The sequence below is a fragment of the Oratosquilla oratoria genome, chromosome 29 (genome assembly GCF_046742065.1).
Source record: "Oratosquilla oratoria isolate Oo_2021 chromosome 29, ASM4674206v1, whole genome shotgun sequence".
Classification (NCBI taxonomy): Eukaryota; Metazoa; Arthropoda; class Malacostraca; order Stomatopoda; family Squillidae; genus Oratosquilla; species Oratosquilla oratoria.
The window spans coordinates 53,600,940-53,620,779 of record NC_134805.1 but is presented as its reverse complement, the minus strand read 5'-3'; the positions used below and the strand labels follow the sequence as shown (position 1 = coordinate 53,620,779).

At 40.0% G+C, this 19,840-nt stretch overlaps 1 protein-coding gene across 5 annotated transcripts in view; it reads right to left on the bottom strand.

Annotated features, from left to right (window-relative positions):
• LOC143040771 (solute carrier family 35 member C2) overlaps nucleotides 1-19,840 on the bottom strand; it is a 260,071-nt gene that overhangs the window by 206,994 nt on the left and 33,237 nt on the right. For 4 of the 5 annotated variants that reach the window (XM_076212200.1, XM_076212199.1, XM_076212202.1 and 1 more), the window contains exons 4-5: nucleotides 10,002-10,074; nucleotides 6,502-6,620 (exon numbers count right to left, since the gene is read on the bottom strand). The exons of the other annotated variant lie outside the window; for it this stretch is intronic. In XM_076212200.1, coding sequence (XP_076068315.1) covers nucleotides 6,502-6,620; nucleotides 10,002-10,074 — 192 coding nt within the window. The remainder of the gene's footprint in view (nucleotides 1-6,501; nucleotides 6,621-10,001; nucleotides 10,075-19,840) is intronic. 5 annotated transcript variants of the gene reach the window in all.

Here is a 19,840-nt window from a genome sequence, read left to right as displayed (position 1 = left end):
AGTAGCAAAAATATGCGAAAAAGTTATTAGGAATAAATTAATTAAACACTTGGAAGAGAATAAAATACTAAATCCTATACAATTTGGTTTTAGAAGTGAAAGATCATGTACCACAAACTTAATATGCTTTCACTCAAGATTAATAGAAATAATACAAGAAAGAGATAGATGGGCAGATTGAGCTTTCTTGGACTTACAAAAGGCTTTTGACAAAGTGCCACATAAAAAGCTACTAGGAAAAATTGAAATTATAGGTGGAATACAAGGAAAGTTATTGGAATGGATGAAAGATTTCTTGAACAGGAGAAAAATGAGGGTGGTAATTACAGACATACATATACCAAGGCTTTTTCCCCCTTACAAGGGAGGTAGCCAAAAAGGAAAAGGCATAAAATCATTCCCACCCATTCCATCCCTGAATACACTCCACACCCCTCCACCCTCCCTCTTATCTTAGCACCTCCTGGATGATGGGTCATCCCTGCACCTTGTCCACTGCCCTGGGTCAGAAGCAGTGTCGTCAGACACAGCACATCCATAGCAAGGCCGCTTCATTAAATCGGCGACCCCCCCTCTCCGTCCCCCCATTGCATAAAAGGAGATGGGGAGAAATCCCTTCAGGCTGTGTCAAATTTTGCTCACACATACTACCTCACCTCATTCCACCTCATGCAATCACAACATCATCCATATACAACCATTCTTCATTCACCCCTGTCTTCTGTCCTCTCCCGTCCTTCCTCAACAGACATTCCCCTCTTCCCCAAAGCCCCCTTCACCCCATCCATCCATCTCATCCTAGGACGTCCCCTCATGTTCATTCCCTCCACATCTGCCTTCCATACCTCTTTTACTAGTCTTTCTTCACTCATTCTTTCCATGTGTCCAAACCATCCTAATATTCTTTCATCAACCCTATCTCCCAGCTCCTTTTCCACCCCTGTTCTCCTCCTCACCTCCTCATTTCTCAGTCTATCTAGCCTAGTAACCCCCATCATACTTCTCAGACACCTCATCTCAGACACATTCAAACTCCTTCTCTCTTCTTCTCTTATGTTCCATGTTTCTGCTCCATACAGTGCTGTTGGCACAATCACTCCTTCATACAGTCTCCTCTTAGCATCCATTCCCAAATGTCTATTCCTCATTACACTCTTTAATCCACCAAGGCATTTACTCGCTTCTCTCAATCTACATTCTACCTCCACCTTCACTCCACCTTTTCCTGCCACATTTGCACCCAAGTATCTAAAACTATCCACTTCCTCCAGTTGCTCTCCCTTAATGCTCACTTCCAGTCTACTGCCACTTTCACCCCTTGTACATCTTATCACCTTACTTTTACCCACATTTATCTTTAGCTTTCTTCTATCACATACTCTCCCAAACTCGTCACCAACTTCCTCAATCCCTCCTCCGATCCTGCCACAAGCGCAGTGCCGTCCGCAAACAGCAGCTGGCTCACCTCCCACTTTTCTCCATTTTCTTTAACCATCTCCAATCCCTGACCCACTACCCTTGTATTTACCTCTCACACTACCCCATCCATGTATAAGTTGAACAGCCAGGGCGACATAACGCATCCTTGACGAAGTCCCACCTTTACCTCGAACCACTCTCTCTCTCCATTTCCAATCCTGACACAAGCTCTACTACTCTCATAAAAACTCTTGACAGCTCCTAGAAGCTTTCCTCCTATCCCGTATATCTGCATAACCTCCCACAGTGCCTTCCTGTCTACCCTATCATAAGCCTTTTCCAGATCCATATAAGCCCAAAAAACATCCTTCCCTGGGGCAATGTTACTAGCGGGGTCCCCCAGGGCTCGGTTTTGGGTCCCTTGTTGTTCATTATGTATATAAACGACTTAGACGAAGGGTTAAATAGTGATGTTAGTAAGTTTCCGGACGACACTAAAATAGGACGCCTAATTAGGTCAGGAGACGACGCCCAGATTCTGCAGGATGACCTTAATAAGCTGTTAACATGGTCGGTGAAATGGCAAATGAACTTCAATATCTCTAAGTGTAGCGTGTTAAACGTAGGGCTACACAACCCCGAAAATAGATACAACTTAGATAACATGTTTTTAGAAAAATCTGAGTGCGAGAGGGACTTGGGAGTTCTGGTGAGTCCGGACCTTAAAACCAGGAAGCAGTGTATTAGCGCCAGAAATAAAGCTAACAGAGCATTAGGCTTCATTGCTAGGACGGTAACGAATAGAAGTGCAGAGGTAATTATTAAACTCTATCTAGCGATAGTTAGACCCATCCTTGACTATGCAGTACAGTTTTGGTCTCCGTCCTACAGAATGGACGTAAATTCACTAGAATCAGTACAGAGAAGAATGACCAAAATGATACAAGGACTCGGAAATTTGCCTTACGAAGAGAGGCTTAGGCACCTACGCTTACACTCTCTGGAAAGACGCAGAGTGCGGGGTGATCTAATAGAAGTGTTCAAGTGGATCAAAGGCTATAACAAGGGTGATGCAAACAAGGTCATCATGATAAAACAACAGGGCAGGACTCGCAGTAATGGGTATAAACTGGACAAATTTAGATTTAAGAAGGAAATAGGCAAGAATTGGTTTACTAATAGGGTGGTCGATGAATGGAATAAACTTAGTAACCATGTAGTAAGCGCTGAAACTATCAGTTGTTTTAAAAAACGATTAGACAACTTTATGGATGGGGATGACAGGTGGTGATGGATACGGAGCTGCCTAGTGTAGGCCTTATGTTCTTTTGCAGTCTCCTTTATTTCTTATGTTCTTCTTCTTTCCTATAGCTTTCTCACATATCTGTCCTACCACAAAAATCTGATCTACACAACCTCTACCTGTCCTAAATCCACACTGTTCCTCACCAATTACTCCCTCTGTTCCTCTCCTAATCCTCTCAATCAAGATCCTCCCATAAGCCTTCCCAACTACACTTAACAAGCTAATCCCTCTGAAACTACTACATTCACACTTGTCCCCTTTTCACTTGTAAAGAGGAACTATACAGGCACTCCTCCAGTCCTCTGGCACTCTACCCTCTCTCCAGCAAACATTAAATAACCTCACCAGCCAGTCAACCATCACTGTACTTCCCTTTTTCAGACATTCTACATGGCATCCATCCAGACCAGGTGCCTTACCTGCTTTCATCATCTTAACAACTGCCTTCACCTCATCCTTCCTTATTTCTCCTCCATTCTCCTCACTCATCACTCTCATTTTCTTCGCATTTCCCACTGCAGCTATCTTTCCCTCCCTATCCTCCTTCACATTTAGGAACTCCCTAAAATATTATGCCCATCTTCCCCTTACTGCCTTCTCTTCCATTATCATCTATCCATCTGCACCTTTTACCTTTTCTTCTTTACTTGATTCGCCACCTCTTCCTCTCTTAATCTCTTTCCAAAACATCTTTTTATTACTTTCAAAATTTTCTGTCATACTCTTACCCCATTTCACATCTGCTCTCCTCTTTGCCTCCTTTACCTTTTGCTTTACCTCTCTTTTCTTTTCTTTGTACCTCTCATATGACTCCCTCGTCCTATTTTGTAACCAATCTGTGAAAGCTCGCTTCTTCTCTTCTACAACCTTCTTTGTTTCCTCACCCCACCATTCACTACCCTTTCTTCTATTTCCCCCTGTCCTTCTTGTTCCACACACCATCCTTGCACACTTTATGACTCCCTCCTTGAACCATCCCCATTCCTCCTCCACACCTACCTCTACTCTACCCTTCACTCCCTCCCACTCCTCCTTCAGCTTCTTTTCGTACTCCTTCTCCTTTTCCTTTTCATTCAAAGAGTTCACTCTAAGAACCTCCCTACCTTTTGCCCCTTTCCTCTTTCTCCATCTATCCTCCACTCTCAACTTACCTTCCACCAAAAAATGATCTGATATTCCCCCACCCTCTCCCCTTAGAACATGTACATCCTTAACTCTTCCTATCATAGTCCTATTTACCACTACATAATCCATTAGTGCTCTAACTACCACCCTTCCCTCCACCACCCTCTCCCATGTGTATTTATGCTCGACTTTCTTCTGAAACACTGTATTTGCTATCATCAACTCTCTTTCTAGAAACATCTCCACCATCAACTCTCCACTACGATCCTTTCCTGGAACTCCACATTTCCCAACCACTCCATCGATTGGACCATTTCCTACCCTAGCATTAAGGTCTCCCAGTACTATTACATTGACATTTCTTCCTAAATACTCTATGCACTCATTTAAATCTATCCAGAAGGCCTCCCTTTCTTCTACACTCTTCTCACTGCCAGGCCCATATGCACTTACAAAGACCCACTTCTCCTTCCCCAGTTTCACCTTCATCCACATTATCCTTGAGGAAACCTCCTTCCTCTCCACTACACATTTACCTATCTCTTCACTTACTAGAATAGCCACCCCTTCCCTCCCTCGCCCTCTCTTCACTCCTGATAACCTCCCACTTACACTCCCAAACTTACACTCACCCTTCCCTTTCAACTTAGTTTCACTCAAAGCCAACACATCCATCTTTCTTCTCACAAACATACTACCTATCTTCCCTTTTACTCTCATCTGTACCACATCCACACACATTAAAAGACCCAAACCTTAGGGTGATGGTCGGAAAACTCCCAGACCCTCTTATGCCTTTACTTTTTCGTTTAGGAATGTCCCCTGTGGGGCTACAAGGAGAAGGATGCCTAGTCCCAATCCCCGGGAATACTTGGTGGCAGTATCCTTTTCCCCCACCACAGAAAAAGAATACTCAGAGAAATGGTACAGGACAGCAACAAGGGGTTGGGGGACAGCATAACAGAGGGACAGTCGTAGTATAAAAGGGTCATCATTTCTCTATGAACAGAGTTTTCCTCTATCATAGACAAGATGATGTGTGGCTCTGGTCCATAGGGGCGCCCCATATAGACCCTAAAGTATCAACTGCATGCTACTTTGCCACAATAACAAGCAGCCAATACCCCAGACGGGTATTAGAGACAAGAACACAAATTGGGAAGATATGATAAGGGGAGTCCCACAAGGCTCTGTATTGGCTCCGATAATGTTTGCTATTTATATAAATGACATGGATGGTGTGGAATGTTATATGAACTTCTTTGCAGATGATGTGAAACTACTAAAGAGAGTAAGTACAGAAGAAGACTAAATCTTTTCAAGAAGACCTAGACAAAGTCTGGAAATGGAGTCAGATGTGGGAAGTGAACTTCAACATTAATAAATGTAGCATAATGGAATTTGGAAAAAGCAAAAATAGAATATCATGTCAAAAGAAAATGGGTACCAAGGAAGTTAAAAAAGTCAACTCAGAAAGGGACCTAGGAGTAACTATCTCAAATGACATGACACCAGACAAACATGTCAACAAATTAGTCGGAAAAACTCTTAACTTACTAAGATTAATGAAAGTAGCCTTTGACTACATGGATGAAGAAATGGTAAAGAAAATATTAGTTATACTGATAAGACAAAAATTGGAGTATGCTGCGACACTATGGACACCTTGTTCTAAAAAAAAAACAAAGAAACTAGAAAGAATTCAAAAAGCAACAACAAAGATGGCATCAACACTCTCCAATTTGACATACAAAGATTGGATAAACTAAATCTACCAACCCTGGAACAAAGAAGAGAAAGAGGTGATTATGAAAGGGATGGAAATTCTTGATAGAGACTTACTAAAGTGGGACAAAAGAAAAACAAGGACACGAGAAGAAACTTAAGAAGGACAGTTACAGAAGAGATCTGAAAAAGAATAGCTTCCCACACAGAGTGATAGATATCTGGAACAAACTGAATGAGGAAACAGCGAGTGCTAAAACGATACAAGATTTTAAGAACAAACTGGATGCGGAAAGATACAAAAGTGGGTCACTACGAGCATAGCTCTCTTTCCATAAAATACGACTAGGTAAATACATGGAAAACATGATGGCAGAATTTTTTTCTCAACAAGAGGAAGATCCAGAAGAGATGGAATTATAGAATTAGTACAGGAGAGGTTCAATGGCCCAGCAAAAAGGAGGGACACCTATAGTAGAAATGTATAATGATTTTTTTATGTGTTGAGATTTTTGACTCAAACATGAGGAAGTAATATGTGACTGGCCTGTAGGGGTGCCTCAAAACACTTCCTAAAGTATTGGCTGCATGTTATATGCAGTCAAAAACCCAGTATGGAGATGATAATTACATATAAAATTAATCTACCTTCATGTTGAGCATACAAGGATCTGTAAGGAGGAAAGGGTTGGGGAAGATAAAAAAAAGGGGATGGATGTCTAACTTAGCAAAAAAAATGATCAAGCAGTCCAGATAATTATGAGTTCTGCAATTTTGTTATACTAGAGCTCAGAATGTTTGTATTCTCACTATGGTAATTGTACCCATTGGTAGAGTGCTAACTTTCCATATTGAAATATCAGATTACATGAAATACACCCATTATGTCTACAAATTTCAAGAAAATCACCAAAGACAATCCTTACCTCAACAGAGATGCAAGTAATACCAATAGAAATCCGAAGAGATTAAACTGTGTATATTTATAGGTAAACATGAAAAGCCCTCCAGCAATGAGGAAAACAAGGAATACAACACTCCATCTCTGGAAGAGAATTACACAGTAACAACATAACATAAAAATTACAATTGTCAAATATATGAGATTTTTATTTTCATTTATTTTCTTTTATACATACATATACCAAAGGCTTATTCCCCCTACACGGGGGGTAGCCAAAAAGAAAAAGGCATAGAAACTACTCCCACCCATTCCATTTCCTATATATTCCACTCCCCTCCCTCTTATCTTGGCACCTCCTGGATGACAGGTCATCCCTGCATCCTGTCCACTGCCCTGGGTCAGAAGCAGTGTTGCAAGACACAGCACATCCACAGCAAGGCAGCTTTATAAATTCAGTGACCTCTCCGTCCCCCCATGCAGAAAAGGAGAAAGACAGGGAAAAATCCCTTCGGGCTGCGTCAAATTTGTTGTCATACATACTTCCTCACCCCCCCATCCCCCACCCACTCCCCCTCATGCACCACAGCATCATCTATACACAACCCCTCTCCATTCAACCCTATCTTCTGTCCTCTCCTGTCCTTCCTCAACAGACATTCCTCTCTTTTGTAATGCCCCTTTCACCCCATCCATCCATCTCATCCTAGGACGCCCTCTCACATTCACTCCTTCCACACTTCTTTTACTTATCTTTCTTCACTCATTCTTTCCATGTGTCTAAACCATCCTAATACTCTTTCATCAACCCTATCTCCCAGCTCCTTTTCCACCCCTGTTCTCCTCCTCACCTCCTCATTTCTCACTCTATCTAGCCTAGTAAACCCTATCATACTTCTCAGACATTTCATCTCAAACACATTCAAACTCCTTCTCTCTTCCTCTATCATGTTCCATGTTTCTGCTCCATACAGTGCTGTTGGCACAATCACTCCTTCATATAACCTCCTCTTAGCATCCATTACCAGATGTCTATTTCCCATTACAATTTTTAATCCACCAAGGCATTTACTCGCTTCTCTCAATCTACATTCTACCTCCACCCCCACTCCTCCCTTTCCTGCCACATTCGCACCCAAGTATCTAAAACTATCCACTTCCTCCAGTCTTTCACCCTTAATGCTCACTTCCAGCCTGCTGTCACTCTCTCCCCTTGTACATCTCATCACCTTACTTTTACCCACATATATCTTCAGCTTTGTTCTTTCACACACCTTCTCAAACTCTGTCACTAACTTCCTCAATCCCTCCTCTGATCCTGCTACAAGCGCAGTGTCATCAGCAAACAACAACTGGCTCACCTCTCACTTTTCTCCATTTTCTTTAATCATCTCCAACCCTGACCCACTACCCTTGCATTCACCTCTCGCACCACCCCATCCATGTACAAGTTGAACAGCCAGGGTGACATAACACATCCCTGACGAAGTCCCAACTTTACCTCAAACCATTCACTCTCTCCATTTCTAATCCTAACACAAGCTCTACTACTCTCATAAAAACTCTTGACAGCTCTTAACAGCCTTCCTCCTATCCCATATATCTGCAGTACCTCCCACAGTGCCTTCCTGTCTACCCTGTCATAAGCCTTTTCCAGATCCATAAAGGCCCAAAAAACAACTTTTCCTTTTCCTATAGCTTTCTCACATACCTGTGTTACCACAAAAATCTGACCTACACAACCCCTACCTGTCCTAAAACCACACTGTTCCTCACCAATAACTCTGTTCCTCTCCTAATCCTCTCAATCAAGACCCTCCCATAAGCCTTCCAACTACACTCAACAAGCTGATCCCTCTCAAACTACTAAACTCACACTTGTCCCCCTTTCCCTTGTAAAGTGGAACTATACAGGAATTCTTCCAGTCCTTCGGCACTCTACCCTCTCTTAAACATTAAATAACCTCACCAGCCAGTCCACTATCACTGTACCTCCTTTCTTCAGACATTCTGCATGGCATCCATCCAACCAAGGTGCCTTACCTGCTCTCATCATCTTAACAGCTGCTTTCATTTCATCCTTCCCTATTTCTCCTCCATTTTCCTCACTCATCACACTCATTTTTTAGCACTTCCCTTCCTATCCTCCTTCACATTTAGCAACTCCCTAAAATATTCCGTCCATCTTCCTCTCACTGCCTTCTCTTCCATTATCATCTCTCCATCTGCACCTTTTACCTTTTCTTCTCTACTTGATTCACCTCTCTTTTAATTTCTTTCCAAAACATCTTTTTATTACTTTCAAAATTTTCTGTCATACTCTTACCCCATTTCACATCTGCTCTCCTCTTTGCTTCCTTTATCTTATGCTTAACTTTCTTTCTCTTTACTTTGTACCTCTCATATGATTCCCTTGTCCTAATTTGTAGCCAATCTATGAATGCCTGCTTCTTCTCTTCTACACCTTTCTTTGCTTCCTCATCACACCACTCACTACCCTTCCTTCTATTTCCTCCCACCCTTTTTGTTCCACACACCATCTTTGCAAACTCTATGACTCCCTCCTTGAACCATCCCCATTCCTCCTCCACTCCTAGTTCTACTCTATCCTTTACTCCCTCCCACTCCTCTTTCAGCTTATACTCATTCTCCTTTTTTTTTTTTTATATAAGCAGTTCACTCTAAGTACCTCCCTACCTTCTGCCCTTTTCCTCTTTCTCCACCTATTCTCCACTCTCAATTTACCTTCCACCAAAAAATTATATGATATTCCCCCACTCTCTCCCCTTAGAACATGTACATCCTTAACTCTTCCTACCATACTCCTGGTCACCACTATATAGTCCATTAACACTCTATCTACCACCCTTCCATCCACCACCCTCTCCCATGTGTACCTATGCTTGACTTTCTTCCAAAACACTGTATTTGCTATCATCAACTCTCTTTCAAGTTACATCTCCACCATCAATTCTCCACTACAATTTTTACCAGGAACTCCATGCTTCCCAAGCACTCCGTCTATTGGTTCATTTCCTTCCCTAGCTCATTAAGGTCTCCCAATACAACTACATTGACATTTCTCCCTAATCCCTCTATGCATTCATTTATATCTACTCAAAAAGCCTCCCTTTCCTCTATGCTCTTCTCACTACCAGGCCCATACGCACTTACAAAAACCCACATCTCCCTTCCCTGCTTCACCTTCATCCACATCAACCTTGATGAAACCTCATTTCCACTCCACTACACGCTTACTTATCTCTTCACTTACAGGACAGTAACAAGGGATTGGGGCACAGCATAACGGAGGGATAGTCTTAGTATAATAAATTTAATCATTTCTCTTTGAACAGAGTTTTCCTCTATCACAGACAAAATGACGTGTGGCTCTGGTCCATAGGGGTGCCCTATATAGACCCTAAAGTATCAACTGCATGCTACTTTGGCACAATAACATGCAGCCAATACCCCAGACTGGGTTTTTTTTTTTTTATATGTCAAAATGGTGAAAAAAATACATACCATCTCTTCCAGTTTAAAGATGATTGCAAATACTAAAATAAATATCAATGCTGTAGATTTTGACATGGTATACCTGAAACAAACAAGTATATAAACATATTTTTCAACATAACATGCAAGGAAGCACATCATTACATACAAGTTAGACCTGCCAAAACTGGTTGAAGATTGATTGTAAAGTGCAACTAGGGAAGCATGTTATAGGTACAGAAAAGTGTAGAAACAAAATAATGGGTGAGGGAAGCAAAAAAGCGGGAAAAGTGGCTTAAGCATTTGATGGAGATTTTTTAAAGAATAAGAATATGCTTTAGAATAAAGTGAAAATTGTGAGTCAGGTAGAGGAAAAGGTAAACCATGTAGATTGATGGATGGTAGAAGAAGTAGAGGCAATAAGGATGGGTTGAATATTTCAGGGATTTGTTGAATAAAATGTTGGGGTGACTGACTATTGCAATGGGAGATGCTAGGAAAATGACTGTGATGGGACTAGAGAATGATAGGGCTATTGGAAGAGGAGATACAAATAGCATTCCAAGTGATGAAAGCTGGCAAGGCACCCGAGTTAAATGGGTGTCATATGTAGTGTCTTACAGTATAATGTTGCAAGATAATTGAAAGGAAGAGTCAATCCTTTAGATGTTTAGTGTGCACACTCACAGAGTGATCTGAACAAAGTCTCAGAATGGAGCAAGAAATGGGAAGTAGAATTCAATATCAAGAAATGCAGTATAATTCAATTTGGGGAAAAGCAAGAATAGAATCCCAGGACAATACAAAATTGATGACAAAAGTAAAGACAGTAAATTCTGAAAAGGACCTAGGAGTAATCATCACCAAAGACATGTCTCCAGATAAACATATGAATAAAATAGTCAGAGAAACATACAATTTGTTGAGTTCAATAAAGGTGGCTTTTAAATACCTGGATAAGGAAATGATAAAAAAATATTACTAACACTGATAAGGCCAAAACTGGAGTATGCAGCAATGATATGGTCACCCAGTACAAAAAAGAATATAAGAATATTTGAAAGAATACAAAGAGCAACAACAAAGATGACCCCAACACTTTCAAACTTAACAAGTGAACAAAGATTAGCTGAACTGGAATTACCAACCCTGGAACAAAGAAGAGAACGAGGGGACCTACTAGCCATGTACAGGATTACAAAAGGCAAGGAACTCCTTGATAGAGGGGACTTATTAAAGTGGGACAGAGGAAAAACAAGAAGACATGCAAAAAAACTCAAAAAGGACAGCTACAGAAGAGACCTGAAAAAGAATAGCTTCCCACACTGAATGATAGATATCTGGAACAAACTGGATGAAAAAATAGTGTGTGTAAACACCATACAAGAATAAAGATAATTCTTAAACTAGGATAAAGGCAAATAGCTCTTCTGTAAAAGCAGAGGCAACATTGTGGAGGCTACTGCCTTGACAGGATGAAGAGAATATAACACTGTATCAGACTCCAGCATCAGACTTTGAACCATTTGTAAATACTGGAATGGAATCAGAATGTGTAGAACAGTGTTCTAGGAATAATGCATGGTACTCATAATCTGGTAACAATTTTTTATTAAGAATAGAAGTGCTGCAGACAGGAATGTTAGGGGAACTGCCAGTAACCAACTCTAGGAAACTGATCAGGACATACAGAAATGGAAGAAAAATTAATGTCACCATAGCAGATGCAACCATGAAACTGAAAGGTTAAGGAAACTTGGGTGAGACACATATTGCTGTGAGCTTGGATCTTGGGATATTAACATACAAGAAACTGACTCAGGAAGACACTGAACTTAATACCAGCATCTCAACAATAAGGACTGGGGACATAAGTCCAATGGAAGGACAGCTGCACCAATAAGCTAGGTATTGGGGATGAGCGGAACACACCAGTTGCCGGACCTGTATGGTGCACCAAGTTCAACACACAAAGCCAAGCCTCAATAGTAGATGAATAAAAACCACAACCATACTCCAATTTAGAAAGAATAATCGTTTGATGCAATGTCAGTGCCTCAAAAGGTATGGGCCAGCCCTAAAGAGTGACTGCCTTCATACAAGTAGCCTTAATATAATGAAGGTAAGGTACCCAAGTTAGGCGGCTGTCATATATTACTCCCAGGAAGCGAGTTTCCGCCACAGAGATTCCTCTTTCATAGAGATACAAGTCTGGGTCCGGGTGAACACCATGGAGGTGGTAAAAGTGTATGGCCACAGACTTTGAAGCCAGGAAACAAAATCCCCAAGTTGCAGCCTATTAAGAAATCCTATCAATTACTAACTGAAACTTCCTCTCAATTAATGGCACCAGCACCACAGAGAAGAAAACTGACAAGTCATCAACATATATGCTACCATTAACTCTTGGAAGAACACTGATGACACTGTTTATAGCTATACCAAAAAGTGACCCTAGTATACTTCCTTAGGGCATGCTGTCTTCAAGTGGACAAGCATCAGACAGAAAACATTCTCAATTCACACCTGTAGGAAACAATGAGATAAAAACTGCTGTAAAGAGATAAGGAGGTGGCCATGGAGACTAAACTTTCCAAAATGTTTGTTGTGCATTCTTTAAGATATGTCGAGTCTTAGCCCCTGGCTATCAGAAGGTATCCGTGCACTGGGGGTCCCCACTATGTTAGCAAAGATGTGAGTAAGCAATACATTCTGCCTGCACAGCAGTTGAACAATCATTCTTCCAACAAGGGACTGGACATTTGGGAAAACACCCAGATGTCCTTGGGATGGATTGGTGTGCTGCAGAGTATAATTCATCAGTAAAATATGTGGCAGCCTTTTCAGAGCTATCAAAGTTGGCCAGTGTATGACAAGGTGCCATGGGACCAAGCTGTTGTATGGTTTCTCCAAATCAAAAAATATAATAGTATGGTGTTTATTTGTGAATGCTTCACAAATAGAAAATTATATGGACAAAAAGAGAATCAGATGTACACAGCATTTTATGACCATATTGGACAGACAACAATTGCCTCTCTCTTAGTTCCATATTAGCCTGAGTTTCCATCTTTTCCAGCAATTCACAATTGTACAAGGTTAAGGAAATGGGGCAATAACTAGTCACCAACTAAAGGTCTTTTTCATGTTTTGGGATGGGGATAATTACAGCAACACTCCAAGAAAAGGAAAAAAAAATCACTGGTATTTCAAATAAAATTGAAGAAGCCTAATAAAAAAGAAAAAGTCATATCAGACATATGGTGCAAAAAGGCATATAGGATGTCACCAAGCCCTGTTGTTGAATCAATGCACTGTGATAGAGTTATTTTTAGTTCTGAGATAGAAAAAGGGACATTATAAGACTCACACCTAGTGGAAGCAAAGTTACCTCCACAAGATTTCAAATGGCAATGATGGTGTGCCATAGATGAGTTAGGATCTTTCTGGAAATACTAGCAAAGTGATCTGCAAATATGTCATCAACCACTTTGAGATCTGCCACCGACTCACCAGCATGAAACAATACAGGAAGGGTTGGAGGCAAACATTTCTCTAAGTCACAGTGTTTCCCAACCTTTTTTTCAGGCGATACCAATATCATCCACATGATATGATCACGACTCCACTAATCTATTGTAAGGTTATAAAAGACTAAGTTAACATCACTGAATTTTATTAGAGCAATATGAATTTAAATATTTAACATACAAGATGTCTTGGCGACCCTACTTGGGGTCGCGACCCCAGGGTTGGGAAGCAGTGCTCTAAGATCTTGCAAAATGCTCCACTGTAGAACCTTTTAAGTTTTTACTCAAGAGTGATTGATGTGCTGCAAGAGAGAGAGGGGTGGGTGGACTGTGTGTACCTCAACCTAGAGAAGGTATTTGATAAAGTACCTCACAGTTGACTTTGTGGAAATTGGAGCATATTGGAGGACTGAGTGGCAAACTGCTAGAATGGATGAAAGATTTTTTGGAGGAAAGATATATGAGGACAATAGTAAAGGATAAGATGTCAAGATGGAAAGCAGTAACATGCAGAGTTCCACAAGGCAGTGCTTTCACCAATAATGTTTCTTGTCTATGTCAATGACATGATGGAAGGAACAACAAGTTATGTCAACATGTTTGTAGATGACACAAAAATCATGAAAAGAGTGAAAAACAAAGAGGGTAGACTATTGCAAAAAGATGTAGACACAATTTTTGCATAGAACCAATAATGGGAAATGAGCAATAGTAGTAAAAGGCCATCCTAAACCCTTTGGAAGTGAACCCATTACAAAAGCAAAAGAAGAGAAAAACTTGGGAGTCTTGATAAAAGACAAGCTGTCACCTGACAGACATTTACCTAGTTGTATTTACCTAGTTGTATTTTGCCGGAAAAGAGCTATGCTCGTAGGGACCCGCAGTTGTATCTTTCCGCATCCAGTTCTTTCTTAAAGTCGTGTATAGTTTTAGCACTCACCATTTTCTCTTTCAATTTATTCCATGTATCTATCACTATGTGGAAAGCTATTCTTTTTCAGACCTCTTCTGTAACTGTCCTTCTTAAGTTTCTTCTGGTGTCCCCTTCTATTCCTACCATCCCATTTAAGTAGATCATCCCTGTCAAGGATTTCCATCCCTTTCATAATTCTATACATGGATATCAAATTGCCTTTCTCTTCTTTGCTCCAGAGTTAATAAGTTTAATTTACCCAATCTTTGTTCATATGTCAGCATACTGAGTGTTGGTGCCATCTTTGTTAGTGTTCTTTAAATTCTAGTTTTTTTTTTTTTTTGTCTTATCAGTGTAACTAAGATTTTCTTCACCATCTCCTCGTCCATGTAGTCAAAGGCCACTTTCATTGGTCTTACTAAGTTGTAGGTTTCTCCAAATATTTTGTTTACATGTTTGTCTGGTGTCATGTCATTTGAAATGATCACTTCTAGGTCTCTTTCTGAATTTACTTTTGTAACTTCTTTTGTTCCAATTTTGTATTTACCAGATATTCTACTTTTGCTTTTTCCAAATTCCTAATTCCTTTATACTACATTTTTTAATGTTGAAATTCACTTCGTTCTTTTTATTCCAATTCCAGACTTTGTCCAGATCTCTCTGGAAAGATTTACAGTCACTCACTCTCTTCAATAGTTTTACATCATCTGCAAAGAAGTTTATGTAGCATTTAATTCCTTCATCCATGTTGTTTATATAAATAGCAAACATTATCAGAGCCAATACAGAACCTTGGGGTACTCTACTTATCATGTCTACACATTTTGAGTTCTTTTCTCTAAGTATCAATCTCATTTTTATTCCTTTCAAGAAGTCTCTCATCCATTCCAATAATTTTCCTTGAATTCCACCTATTAGTTCAATTTTTCTTAGTAGTTTTTTGTGTGGTACTTTGTTGAAAGCCTTTTGTAGGTCCAGGAAGGCACAATCTGCCCAGTCATCTCTTCCTTGTATTATGTCTAGAAATCTTGAGTAAAATCATATTAAGTTTGTAGTATATGATCTTCCACTTCTAAATCCAAATTGGTTGGGGTTTAATATTTTGTTCTTTTCCAAGTGTTTAGTCCATTTGTTTTTAATAACTCTTTTGCATATTTTTGCACTTGTGCTTGTAAGGGATACTGGTCTATAATTTGTTGGATTTTCTTTATTTCCTCCCTTATATATTTGTACAATATTAGCATTCTTCCAGTCTTGTGGTACTTTTCCTTCTTTGAGTGAGAAGTCAATTATGTTGTGTATTTTGTCTGTGAGTTCATCTATGCATTCTTTTAATATCCAGTTCGCTATTCCATCTGGCCCAGGTGGCTTTCTGACATCAAGTTCCTTTATTTGGCCCCTTATTTCTTTCTGTGTCACCATTATTTCTTCCATTTTAGGGGATCCTTCCTGGTGACTATCATCCCACAATTGTGAGCTTTCAATTGTAAAAACAGACTTTAAGGGTCTGGTCATTCCTTTGGCCATTTCTACATCTTCTGTGTATTGATTTCCTTCATGCAGTTTTATTATTTCATGTTTGTCTTTTAGTTTGTTATATCTGTAGAACAGTTTAGGTTGATCTTTGCATTTTGCTATTATATCTTTTTCATTGTTTTTTTTTTTCCTCTCTTTGTATGTCTAGGTATTCATTTCTCAGTTTAATGTATGTTTGCTATTTACTCTCTTTTCTGTCCCTTTTCCATCTTTTCCAAGCTTCTCTTCTGTCTTTAGCATCACTACACTTTTTATTATACCAGCATTTTATGTACTCCCTTTTCTGTTTCTGCTAAGGCACATATTTGTCTGTTCCCTCTTTATGTATTTCTTTGAAAATGTTCCATTTCTCTTACGTCTTTGTTTCATCATTTGCAAATTTTTCCCAATAGACATTTTGGACAAATTTCCAAAGTTTTACAAGATCAGTTTTGTTGTACATCAGTCTTCCTTCTCTATGTTTCTCATTCCTTCTTACCACATTTTGTTCCCTATGTTTGATATCTATTAGTATGTGGTCACTCTTCCCAATTGGTGTTTTATAATTTATTTCTTCCACTATTTCTGGTTCAGAGGTGAATATCAAATCTAGTCTCGATGGTTCTGCATTTTGTCTAAATCTAGTATTTTCTTTAACCCATTGCTTCAATGTGTAATCTATGGTCATATCCAGTAGGACATTTTGCCAGAGTTCGTCTCCACCTCCCATTGTCAATTCTCCCAATTCATTTCTTTTGCATTAAAGTCACCCATAATTACTATATTTTCTCCATATTTCAGTGTCTCAGTTAATTCATTCTTGGTATCTTCTAGTAATTTTGAGTGTTTGCTGTCAGTCCAGGTCTTAGTTTTTGGTGGCACATAAACAACTATAAACATTATACTTTTCATACTGCTGTTTTTTACCTTAACTACGATTAATTCCACGTTATCTTTTCCTTCTGTTGCCTTTATTACATTTAGGTTCTTTCTAGTCAATAGCATGACTCCTCCCCCCTTGTTTGTCTGTCCTATTTTTTTACCAAATGTTGTATAATCCTTGTCCCACCATACTTGAATGTAGAGGACCTTTCAGTTTTGTCTCTGCAATTCCCATTATGTCAGGTTTCTCTATTAATTGATAGTCATTCAATTCATTTAATCCTGATATCATACTGTCCATATTTGCATATGCAACTTTTAATCTTTTCTTTTCTTCTCTTTTTTGGTTTAAGTTTCCATTTTTCCGATGTACCATTTTCTGTCTTAGATCCAGCACTCTAAAAATAAAAAACACATTTTTTTTCAATCTGTTCTTTCCTCATTTTTTTTTCTTAGCCTCACTTCTCAGTTCCCTATCTTTCTCTAATTCCTCAGGATTCATTTCTTTTTTTTATCCAAACATTTTTGTATTTTTCACTGTTTGGAGGTTTTGCGGATATATGGGATAGGAGGAAAGCTTCTAGGAGCTGTCAAGAGTTTTTATGAGAGTAGTAGAGCATGTGTCAGGATTAGAAATGGAGAGAGTGAGTGGTTCGAGGTAAAGGTGGGACTTCGTCAGGGATGCGTTATGTCGCCCTGGCTGTTCAACTTGTACATGGATGGGGTAGTGCGTGAAGTAAATGCAAGGGTGGTGGGTCAGGGATTGGAGATGGTTAAAGAAAATGGGGAAAAGTAGGAGGTGAGCCAGTTGTTGTTTGCTGACGACACTGCGCTTATGGCAGGATCAGAGGAGGGATTGAGGAAGTTGGTGACAGAGTTTGGAAGAGCGTGTGATAGAAGAAAGCTGAAGATAAATGTGGGTAAGTAAGATGTTCAAAGAGTGAAAGTGGAAGCAGACTGGAAGTGAGCATTAACCACTTCACTCCGGGCCAAAATCTCGCGGGCAGCATTAGCTGCCAGACGTACGATGTTGCGTCATAATACTCGCATCATAAAAAATAGTCACCGCTTATATCGATCGTTCTCTCTTTCACCCGTGAATTTTGATAACCATAGAAAAATGTGATGAAGCCAGTTTAAAGTATGTCAGTTACACAGGGACAACTACAATAAATATAATCAAGACGCCGATATGGCAGCCTCGCGTATCCACTTGCTCCTCATGCCGCCTACGTAGCCGGCACCGTATAGAAGAGGTTAAGGGAGAGCGACTGGAGGAAGTGGATAGTTTTAGATACTTGGGTGCAAATTTAGCAGGAAAAGGTGGAGTGGAGGTAGAATGTAGATTGAGAGAAGCAAGTAAATGCCTTGGTGGATTAAAAAGTGTAATGGGGAATAGACATTTGGGAATGGATGCTAAGAGGAGACTGTATGAAGGAGTGATTGTGCCAACAGCACTGTATGGGGCAGAAACATGGAACATAAGAGAGGAAGAGAGAAGGAGTTTGAATGTGTTTGAGATGAAGGTCTGAGAAGTATGATGGGGGTTACTAGGCTAGATAGAGTGAGAAATGAGGAGGTGAGGAGGAGAATGGGGGTGGAAAGGGAGTTGGGAGATAGGGTTGATGAAAGAGTATTAAGATGGTTTGGACACATGGAAAGAATGAGTGAAGAAAGACTAGTAAAAGAGGTATGGAAGGCAGATGTGGAAGGAGTGAACATGAGAGGACATCCTAGGATGAGGTGGATGGATGGGGTGAAGGGGGCTTTGGGGAAGAGGGGAATGTCTGTTGAGGAAGGCCAGGAGAGGACAGAAGACAGGGGTGAATGGAGAATGGTTGTATATGGATGATGTTGTGATGCATGAGGTGGAATGGGCAGGGGGATGGGGGGTGAGGTAGTATGTGTGAGCAAAATTTGATGCAGCCCAAAGGGATTTCTCCCTGTCTTCTCCTTTTATGTATGGGGGTCGCCGATTTAATGAAGCGGCCTTGCTGTGGATGTGCTGTGTCTTGTGACACTGCTTCTGACCCAGGGCAGTGGACAAGGTGCAGGGATGACCCGTCATCCAAGAGGCGGTAAGATAAAAGGGAGGGTGGAGGGGTGTGGAGTGTATTCAGAGATGGAATGGGTGGGAATGATTTTATGCCTTTTCCTTTTTGGCTACCTCCCTTGTAAGGGGAAAAAAGCCTTGGTATATGTATGTATGCTAGTTTTGCCACTTTTCATAGTACTTCTGCTATCATTTGTGTTCTTAGTTTGATTTTCATTAGTCTGTGATTCTTTTCTTTTGAGTATGTACCCATCCTGTGTACATCGTCAATTTCTGTATCTAAACTTTGTCTTTCTTCTTAGACCACTTTTAGAATCTCCTTCGCAATTTCTTTCTCTTCCTTTTCCCTTTGGTATTTGTGTACATTGTGTTTTTCATTTATACCATAAACCACAATACATTTCTTTTTGTCTACTGTGTCTTTCACCCTATTTTCCTTCTCTTTGATCACCTTGATCACTGTTTCCTTTGCTTTCTCTTCTACCTGCTGCTGTACTATTTCTGTGAACGACAGTTTTTTACTTTCGCGTTCCTTTTTCCACTGGTTTTTTATTTCATTTAAATCAGTCTCTTTGATTGATTTTTCCATTACTGCTTTCAATTATTCTTTTACCTCTTTTTTCAGTTCATCATTTGCTATCTTAACCTCATTTTCTTTTCTTTCATTTTCTCTTTTAATCGCACTTAGTTCACTTTTTAGTTCATTTAATTCCCTTAGTATTACCTTGTTCATTGTTTGTAGGTTAGTTACTTCTAGTTGCAAAGCTTTGTACTCTTATCTTAAATCAATCACTTCGTCTGCTAAGTTGTTAATTTCTCTGTTTAGTATTGCTCTAATCCTGAAATCTCTCTGTGTCCAAGGTTTTCTCCAATGTTTCCCCTTGCCTCCTAAATCCTGAGAAATATTCATCACTTACGTACCTGCTGGTTGTTTTGGGAATGTCATTCAGTCATGTTTTTTTTCCTGCGTATTACC